Source organism: Mizuhopecten yessoensis, unplaced genomic scaffold (genome assembly GCF_002113885.1).
Source record: "Mizuhopecten yessoensis strain PY_sf001 unplaced genomic scaffold, ASM211388v2 scaffold6383, whole genome shotgun sequence".
Classification (NCBI taxonomy): Eukaryota; Metazoa; Mollusca; class Bivalvia; order Pectinida; family Pectinidae; genus Mizuhopecten; species Mizuhopecten yessoensis.
Window position 1 is genome coordinate 16,474 of NW_018406522.1, and position 9,465 is coordinate 25,938.

General features: G+C 36.0%; 3 protein-coding genes across 3 annotated transcripts in view; 2 read left to right on the plus strand and 1 right to left on the minus strand.

Moving 5' to 3' along the window:
* Positions 1–1,415: 1,415 nt before the first annotated feature.
* On the plus strand, positions 1,416–3,451 carry LOC110452072 (THAP domain-containing protein 1-like). Its single transcript, XM_021500354.1, has 3 exons — positions 1,416–1,652; positions 2,841–3,003; positions 3,267–3,451. The coding sequence occupies exons 1-3, from the start codon at positions 1,416–1,418 to the stop codon at positions 3,449–3,451; spliced, it is 585 nt and encodes a 194-aa protein (XP_021356029.1).
* Positions 3,452–3,806: 355 nt separating this feature from the next.
* On the plus strand, positions 3,807–5,202 carry LOC110452081. The gene has a single exon (XM_021500363.1). The coding sequence runs from the start codon at positions 4,089–4,091 to the stop codon at positions 4,956–4,958; it is 870 nt and encodes a 289-aa protein (XP_021356038.1). The 5' UTR covers positions 3,807–4,088; the 3' UTR covers positions 4,959–5,202.
* A 172-nt stretch (positions 5,203–5,374) lies between these two features.
* LOC110452073 overlaps positions 5,375–9,465 on the minus strand; it is a 10,364-nt gene continuing 6,273 nt past the window's right edge. The window contains exons 2-6 of the mRNA XM_021500355.1: positions 9,133–9,269; positions 8,330–8,643; positions 7,968–8,090; positions 6,295–6,487; positions 5,375–5,908 (exon numbers count right to left, since the gene is read on the minus strand). Coding sequence (XP_021356030.1) covers positions 5,386–5,908; positions 6,295–6,487; positions 7,968–8,090; positions 8,330–8,643; positions 9,133–9,269 — 1,290 coding nt within the window. The 3' untranslated portion in view covers positions 5,375–5,385. The remainder of the gene's footprint in view (positions 5,909–6,294; positions 6,488–7,967; positions 8,091–8,329; positions 8,644–9,132; positions 9,270–9,465) is intronic.

Consider the following 9,465-nt stretch of genomic DNA (forward strand, 5'->3'; position numbering starts at 1 on the left):
AGCTTTAATCCCCTTCGCCTGCGCGACGACTGTCGCCCGCACGGGGTTTCAGTACCAAATCACCTGAATTGTACTGTATGTGCCCCAACAGGGGATAGTTACTTATCCCGCCATTGGTGTATGGCAGCCTATTGCCTGGGGGTAAGTTACTCCCCCCCCCCCTATGTTGAAAAGCTGGCTGTGAAGGGTCATATCCCCCAGGATAATTCCCCCCTCCCTGCCTTCGAAGCGTCAAACTAGGCTTGACATCTTCCAACAGGAAGTCAGCCCCCTTTTCATTGTCCAATGATAGGCATGACAAGGGCAGACTCATTTCCCCTTCAACTTTTGGGGCCAATTCCAGCTTAAACCCTCACTTAGAAGCAATGGGTGCAATGGGTGCATTGGCACCTCCAGCTGTCCATGTTGATACATGGGAACCCTGATCGTGACCCCTTACGTACCTTCCATCCTTCGGGATAGCTTGTAAGATAGGGTCAAACTCGGACTCCTTCTGTTTAGGAATCATTGTCTGCGAGTTCGAGTATGGTGGCACGGAGGTTGAGGTAGCATGAGTGGTACCCCTATCCCTCCAGGGTGACCAGCTATTTATTTGTGGCCCCTGGCTCACATACTGACCACCACTAGGTGTAGTCAGTAGCAGAGTGCCGGGAGTAGATCTCTTTTTCGGAGGCGAGGCAGCACGAGCCGCCAGACTCTGATTTTCTAAGAGCCTCCATCTCCAATGTTACCATTAACTCCCTGAATTGGATCCGCAGTTCCTTAACTTCCTGCTTTATGTCCATAACCTCGTCCTCCTGTCTGTCTAGCCTATCTGCCAGTGATGAGGTCGACCGGGTTGGTGATTGCACCTCTACAGGGGCAGTGACCATTATGCCCGTGATGACCCCATCACTTAGCCATTTCTGCCACTTCTCAATGCCCACTCTGGAAACAGTCACCAGTTTCTGCAGAGTGAGCCCCTCATCATCTCTTACACTCAAGATTTTCTGTGCCGTCGCGGGGCCTAAACCCTCCAACGTGCACAGCTCATCTTCTGTAGCTGTCCGTATATTTATGACAGCCATGACAAAATATAAAGTTCCAAGAAAGAAATAAGTCAACACACTTAATTAAACAATTACAAAATTATGTACAGGGACATATATCAACAGTGCTATAGTAGACACGTGCCACCGTCCCGTACAAAATTCCAACGATTACAACTACGATTTACCGTTTACAAAATAATTTCTAATTCCTAAAATAACTAATTTCTAACCTAATGTAATAATAATCTAACTAAACATATAATAATTTCCCTACAATATAAAAATAATATCCTATAGTCCCTTTCACGTTAACTGCGGGACAGTACGTCGCGCATGCACACAAATGCCACTGAGTGGGTTCCTGGATATACGTAAACAACCATTATGGTGAAAACCTGCAGTGTATACAAGTGCGCAAACCAGTTTGACCGGTCAAAGAAAATAAGTTTTTTTCGGTTCCCAAAAGATAAGCGGAAGCGGAAGACATGGATAAAAGCACTTAACAGGGATGGTTGGGTTCCGAACGAAAGTTCGTGGATATGTTCCGAGCATTTTATCGACGGCTGGCACGGATATGACCCTGCTGACGAGAATTACGCTCCGACAATTTTCAAATACAAGGTAAAAAATAAACAAATAAGGTTATTTAAAAGGTGGTAAATTTATTACAATCACTTATATTTTATATGACAAAAACACACAAAACATGTCAGTAAAATATTTAAGCAACAGCAACCATCAGACCACAGGGGTTCGTTACACACATATGCTTTATTATACTGAAATGGGTCACAGCACACACATATGTTTATGTGTGCTGTGACCCATGTAAGAGTAGCATATGTGTATGTCAGACATTTGTAACGAACCCCTATGATCAGACCATTGTTATCGCAGCACATATGCATACACAATCATAGGTGTGATATTTATTCTTATAATTGTAGATGCATTATAAAGCTGTTGTATTATAACAGTTATAAAATTGCTTTGTATCCCTGCTGGTTGCAGTACAAATTCACCATGGCAGTTGATCTTTTCAAATTATCAAACCGTGTTAAAGCATATCTTACATAAGTTCAGGAAACACAAACATAATCTCTACATAAATAATACTATGCAACTACAAATATACGTACATGTTCAGGTTATACATATAACATAACGTTAACTTAAGTAAATTTACTGAACTCTAGTTTATATGAAAACAAATTTTGCAAGTTTAAATTAAACATCACTTGTTGAAAAAAAATTGAGAACTAAAATTCTGTCTTTATCAATGGTTGTTAAATTTTCAAATTAAAACTTTCAAATAAATTACAAAAAACTTCATTTTGAAAGGTGGTTAAACCATCAGACATCAACATATCAAGAGAGACAAGAAAGCTGGCTAGAGATGAATCCAAGGTATAATATCAACTCCACACCTGCCCCTTTCTTTCCTCGTGCATACCTATAACTAATTGTTACTGTTGTATATAAACAACACACCAGACTAAACTCAACATGATTATTAACAATTTCATTTTATTCCCCTATATTGCATCAACAAAATTGTTATATTACTGATCACATTATAAATTATGACCAAAATATCGGGGGAGGGGGGGTTGGTGGGTTTTTTTGCATTCAAAGAAAACTTTTGATTGTCAAATTTTATGTCGAGTTGTGAAAACTACCGTTAACTGTCAAAAAGAATCATGGTAGTTAATTACATGTCTGCAATTTATTTTTATATTTCCATAGCTTTGCAATGAGTTTGAAATATTTATTTTCCATAATATTTTTGTGTGTTCTTTTTATGTACAGGAAAGCCAATATTTGAAAACAAACCAAATACAGCTGGAGGAGGTAAAAAAGAAAGTGTCTTTAGCCATGCACAGAGGGTACTGTAAGCCTGTCCCAGAACCTGAAGCTGAGGCTGAGATTCAAGAAGAGGATGACACAGATGTTAATGTTCTTGTTGACACTGGTAAAGTAATACATGTATTTCCTGTTATTAACCCCTCCCCAGTTTTGATTATTTATTCAATGGTTTATGAACCTACTTTTCCAAACAGCCTCGATCTGGGTCTTTATATTATACATTCAAAGGTTTGATTCCTTTATTCTATCTATACTAACCAACATGAAGAAATTGTTTAGAAATAAAACACAACATACAGTATCCTGTTTTGTTTTTCAGCGCCTTGATGGGAAAAAAATGAAAATTGAAATTCTCCCTGATCCCCATAGGTGTCCAATGTGATGAAGACCCTCTTCTCTTGGAGAATAGGCGACTCCAGGAGGAAGTAAGATTACTAAAAGAGGAGGTACGCCAGCTCAAATGGGGAGTAGGCAAAATAAAGGACAATGACACACAGACCCGATTTTACACTGGTCTCCCAACATTTGGCGTTTTCTTGTGGCTGTACAAGTAAGTCAATATTAGGTTTTATGAAAGATGAATGATGAGTTCTTATTGTTGTCTTTCAGGAGCAAGAAACATCTATAAGTATATATACATGTATATATAATTAAATCATTATTGACAATAACCCTTTGGTTGATTTTTTTTTTAAATGAAACTGTAAAATTTACAAATAGTACAGCACATTCAAAGTATCGGAAACCATATACTGAATTCTATTTGAGTGAAACCAAAATAATGAAATTGGTAATATCACTTAGGCATTGTATTCCACTTATTCAAACCATCTGGTTATGACAGTCATAGACCAATTTATTTGACATTAATGCTGATATCAAGATAAGAATTATGTGACATCACTTTATTACAGTGTTATGTAACTCATGTCAGTTTCTGATATCACCAATTCATTTCCTTGATATCTCTTCATAGTGTTTATAGGTGATGTCAGCATAAAATGATATAATGAAGCACTAAGATAAACTGATGGTATCCTTTATCATACCTGGCAACTTTATATATTAATCTATTGAGATATATTTACTGTAGATATGAGGGTCGTTTCAATTTGTTAATATCTCTAGCTCTGTCCTACCATCAAGGTAGAGAAAGACCCAACAAAAGTTTAATGTGTGTAGGTGGGGAAAATGTATAATTTGATTTTAACTCGTTTCAGTTACTTATCATCCAAAAGCTCCCGTTTGACATATTGGAGGGGAGATGTCAACACTCCAACCAAGGACAGGATGAGGGTATCAGTCCCTATGATAACTACTATTGATCAACTGTTAGCTGTGCTGATGAGGCTGAGACTAGGTCTTTCTGTTCAGGATCTGGCTGACAGATTTAACATATCTTCAGCAACATTTTCTTCCTACTTTACTACATGGATAAGTTTGCTCCATGCTGAACTGAAATTTCTCAACCCCTTTCCAAGTCGAGATATTATAAAACGTACAATGCCATCATGTTTCAAAGAAAAATATCCTTCAACTAGAGTTATTCTAGATTGTACAGAAATTTACATTCAGAGATCTTGTAGCTTAGTTAATCAAAGTCTCACATTCTCAAATTACAAACACCACAACACCCTGAAGTTTCTTGTAGGTATTAGTCCTTCTGGTGTCATAACATTTATATCAGAAGCCTGGGGAGGCAGAGTTTCAGACCGTAAATTAACAGAGGACTCTGGTATTCTGGATCTTTTGGAGCCCTTCGACAGTGTTATGGCAGACAAAGGATTTACTATAGGGGACCTGTTAGAAAAACGCCAGTGTTATCTAAATATTCCACCATTTCGAGGAAACTCTAACCAGTTTTCTACAACAGAGGTTTTTCAGACTCAGGAAATAGCACAGCTTAGAATACATGTTGAAAGAAGTATTGGCCGTGTCAAGAATTTTCATATATTGGAAGGAGTGCTACCCCTTTCTCTTGCCCCACTAGCTTCAAAAATTGTTCAAGTCTGTTGCTGGCTTACAAACTTTGATACCCCTCTTGTAGAAGATAAATGTTAACAGTTTGTACAGTTTATGAACTTGTGCCACACTATTCTTAAAATTATAAATATGCACTTGGGGTCTTTTTGTCTCCAATAAAATGACATTTTGAAACATGACCAATACTTCATTGAACAGAAACTTACAGCTGATACACCTTAACTTCTTTCAGTCACTGGTTCCATATAGAAATATGGTAAAGGTTCTAGTTATAATGGAACGTAAAAGGAGTGGAAAAAAGCACGACCAGACATGGGTTCGAACCTGGGACCCTTCAAGCTCTAGGCGGATGCTCTACCAATTGAGCTACAATGTATTTATAATTTGGTCGCTGACGATCGACCCAGTCCAGTTCCACTACAATAAATTAGAATGTATACTTTTAATAATGAGAATCAAGTTCCACACCTCCAGAGGTAGGTCCAATTTTCAGGTAATTGCTGCTTTACGCATAATACAAAGGATATATGTGATCTATGAAAATTTTTACAAGTTTTGGCATCATATCACTTACAAAGTCAGCATCAAAGTAAACTCTGTCAATGGCAATGTTATTTGATGATGCCCCTGTCCAAACAACAAAATCACACCAAGGTAAGCCCTTAATGGCCATTTCACCCTGCACCTGAGCATAATATTTGTGACTTTTTTTTAACTTTGGCCCTTCATCAGAAGATTCCAAACAGAAGCTTTTGCCATTCATCTCCATGATGTGCCCTATTCCCATACTAAGTATCTTTTTTCCATTTAAAGAAAATGGACATTTGATTTCAAGCAAACCTTCACCATCCTGTTCTATGATTCTGCCATCACTTGAGGCTCCTAGAAATGAATGTGATGTACACAATGTGAGTCCAGTAGGATAGATCTCAACATTGAAAAGGGCCCGTTTTATCTCTCCATACTGGACTCTGGCACACCCCTCATGGTCCTGTCCCCACTTTACTGCTTCTGGTAAATTTGCATACCTTAAAAATATCAAATAAACAGAATATCAATTAACAGTAGTACATTTGTACTAACAAAGTGACTCCTGTGTTTAATCTTTCATTTACATTGTTATGACACCAGAAGAGAAAAAAGGAATGTATGTGTATGTGTTTTTTTATTGGAAGGAAAGATTGTATGTTTAGTTAGCAAAAAATATATGGTTCCAAGCAAATACTGCTTGAAATTAATTTTAATACACTTGTAATAGACTTTTTTTTTAAGTAAAGACAGACACAATGACAAATAATATGTTTCTAAAGCCTGGTACTGTTTCAGGACAAAACTTATTAATACTTAAATGCTGCTTAAAGAAATGTGTATTATACATGGAATACCTTAAAGGTAGTAAGAAAATTGAATTTACTTGTCAAGGTTTGAACCTTCCACACTCTGCTTAATTAATGATGCAGGATTGGGCCCAGCATGCAGAACATCTCCAAAAATGGAACTTGTGATCCTTCTTCTGTGTAGAGCTTTCCACATTGGACATGAACTCTGGCTCTGTGTTTTTTCCTCAATGTATCTTGAAAGATCAAGATTAATTGTTGGAGGCGGGCCTTTAGTAATAAAACAACAAAGCATAATTTTTCAATAACATATCCTGAGTAATTAGGGAATGTGTAATAATTATCACTTCACCTTATCCCTTATCCATATCTTGAATCAACCAAAAACCTCTATATCAACATTTTTAATCTAAAACCGTACTACATTTATGGTACTATTTTAATTCAACATCAAAATGATGATCTTTAAATGTGTTGAACCAGAAGTGATACAGATAAGGCCATGAATGAAATGGATAAGGCTTATGTCAGGCAGACATTGACTGGTCAGTGGTATGGTCTTATCAAGAGCAAGCAGTATTAGATATATATACAAAGTAACCCATATTACAGAAAAGTATGTACATGTTACCGCTTTTTATCTGTATGTACTTTTTATTCAAATATACTTGTAAAAGGTACCACATTGAAATATTTTCAGAAAAAGATAACCAGTGATTGGAAAAAAGATACATTTATGTCATATATTACAACAGTTATTTTCGCAAATCTGACTTTACAGTTGTTTTCTTTAAAGACCATTTGCTCCATCTTTTTCTGAAGTGGATGTATTGATGTTTCCATCTCTTCTTCATGGCATACATCTGGCACATGGTCAGGAATATTCCAAAAGTGTGACATTCCTAGAGTAAAAATAATTCCTCAATGTATATACTATGTTAGTACAAAAAAAATATTTGTACAGTTAATAAAAGTTTGCAATAAAATAGAGAAACAGAAGTTGCATTCAAAAAAATATTGATGATGTCATTTTTATCCTGTTTTTTTTTTTACCAAATTGACAGTATTCCATTTAGTTCATCTTTGCAGTGATTGAGTTTAATGCATTAAATGGAACAAATACTTTTTTTTGTATATATACCTGTTTGGGGGAAAACCTTTAATTTCTTCAGCTCCTGCAGACTTTTGTGGAGGTCATGAGACCTGTCCTCAGAATGTCTTGGATCAAAATTACCCTGAGGTGGTGGCTGGATTGTATTTGTTAGGTTATTTGGAGTGACTCTCGGCTTAGCCAGCTGGAAATTTCGTAGAGGTTGCGCTTTAATCTGGTTCCTAGGGACTTTCCACATACAAAGGTTGGAGGTGCAGTTTTCTTCCAACGTTCCTTTTTTTGTTGTTTGTCCTTGCGCCAAAGCAAATAAAAGCCCACCAATATGGCTGCATGCCTGTGATAGTCTGTAATAATTTCATTTAAAATTATTGGTTTATTTTATTTAGTGAATACAAGATTCTACTTCAGTGTTCCTCTGTGNTATCAAGAGCAAGCAGTATTAGATATATATACAAAGTAACCCATATTACAGAAAAGTATGTACATGTTACCGCTTTTTATCTGTATGTACTTTTTATTCAAATATACTTGTAAAAGGTACCACATTGAAATATTTTCAGAAAAAGATAACCAGTGATTGGAAAAAAGATACATTTATGTCATATATTACAACAGTTATTTTCGCAAATCTGACTTTACAGTTGTTTTCTTTAAAGACCATTTGCTCCATCTTTTTCTGAAGTGGATGTATTGATGTTTCCATCTCTTCTTCATGGCATACATCTGGCACATGGTCAGGAATATTCCAAAAGTGTGACATTCCTAGAGTAAAAATAATTCCTCAATGTATATACTATGTTAGTACAAAAAAAATATTTGTACAGTTAATAAAAGTTTGCAATAAAATAGAGAAACAGAAGTTGCATTCAAAAAAATATTGATGATGTCATTTTTATCCTGTTTTTTTTTTTACCAAATTGACAGTATTCCATTTAGTTCATCTTTGCAGTGATTGAGTTTAATGCATTAAATGGAACAAATACTTTTTTTTGTATATATACCTGTTTGGGGGAAAACCTTTAATTTCTTCAGCTCCTGCAGACTTTTGTGGAGGTCATGAGACCTGTCCTCAGAATGTCTTGGATCAAAATTACCCTGAGGTGGTGGCTGGATTGTATTTGTTAGGTTATTTGGAGTGACTCTCGGCTTAGCCAGCTGGAAATTTCGTAGAGGTTGCGCTTTAATCTGGTTCCTAGGGACTTTCCACATACAAAGGTTGGAGGTGCAGTTTTCTTCCAACGTTCCTTTTTTTGTTGTTTGTCCTTGCGCCAAAGCAAATAAAAGCCCACCAATATGGCTGCATGCCTGTGATAGTCTGTAATAATTTCATTTAAAATTATTGGTTTATTTTATTTAGTGAATACAAGATTCTACTTCAGTGTTCCTCTGTGAACACCATTTGTACTAATTTATGCAGTATAAATGTTATGTGACCAGATATTAAATTCAACTTGGACTTAAAATGAATTAGTTAGTATTATTTCACTCACTGCTGTCTGTTTTGAGATATTTGCAAAGACTGAAATTTGAACTATTCTTCATATTGTTTGCATTGTTTTATCATGTTATTCAATTAATTGAATTTGTTGTTTATAATGTAACAATGATGTCCCTAATAAATTCTTAAAGCATCAAAACAAAAGTTAATATTGAAGCCTTATTACCCTATTGTCCCTATAGTCAGTATAGAACAAGTACACTGAAACAAATTGGTATGGATATTGACTCAATGAGTATGCAGAGTAAATCTGGTTATATTTAGATACCATGTATGTAAACTTGAGAAGAAAAAAAATGTAACTACCCAATTGGACACTGGCAGTAGGCATATTCTAGTTTGTCCTTGTCAGGGGAGAGGGTTGCACACACATACATTTGATAGTGGTGTTTCTTCATAGAAGCCTGACATGTTGCCCTGACATACACAATGGATTCGTCAACCTTTCAGGGGGGAAAAGAACAAATATATAGTACAACCCTGTAACAATACAGTACCGTTACATGCTACTAAATTTAGCAAGACGATGGAAATCAACGTTTTACCCATTTTGAAATAAGTTGAATGAACTGACCTGATGAACCTGATCTTCACTTTTAGAAGAAAAAAAAATCTCTATAAATGTAATATATATATATA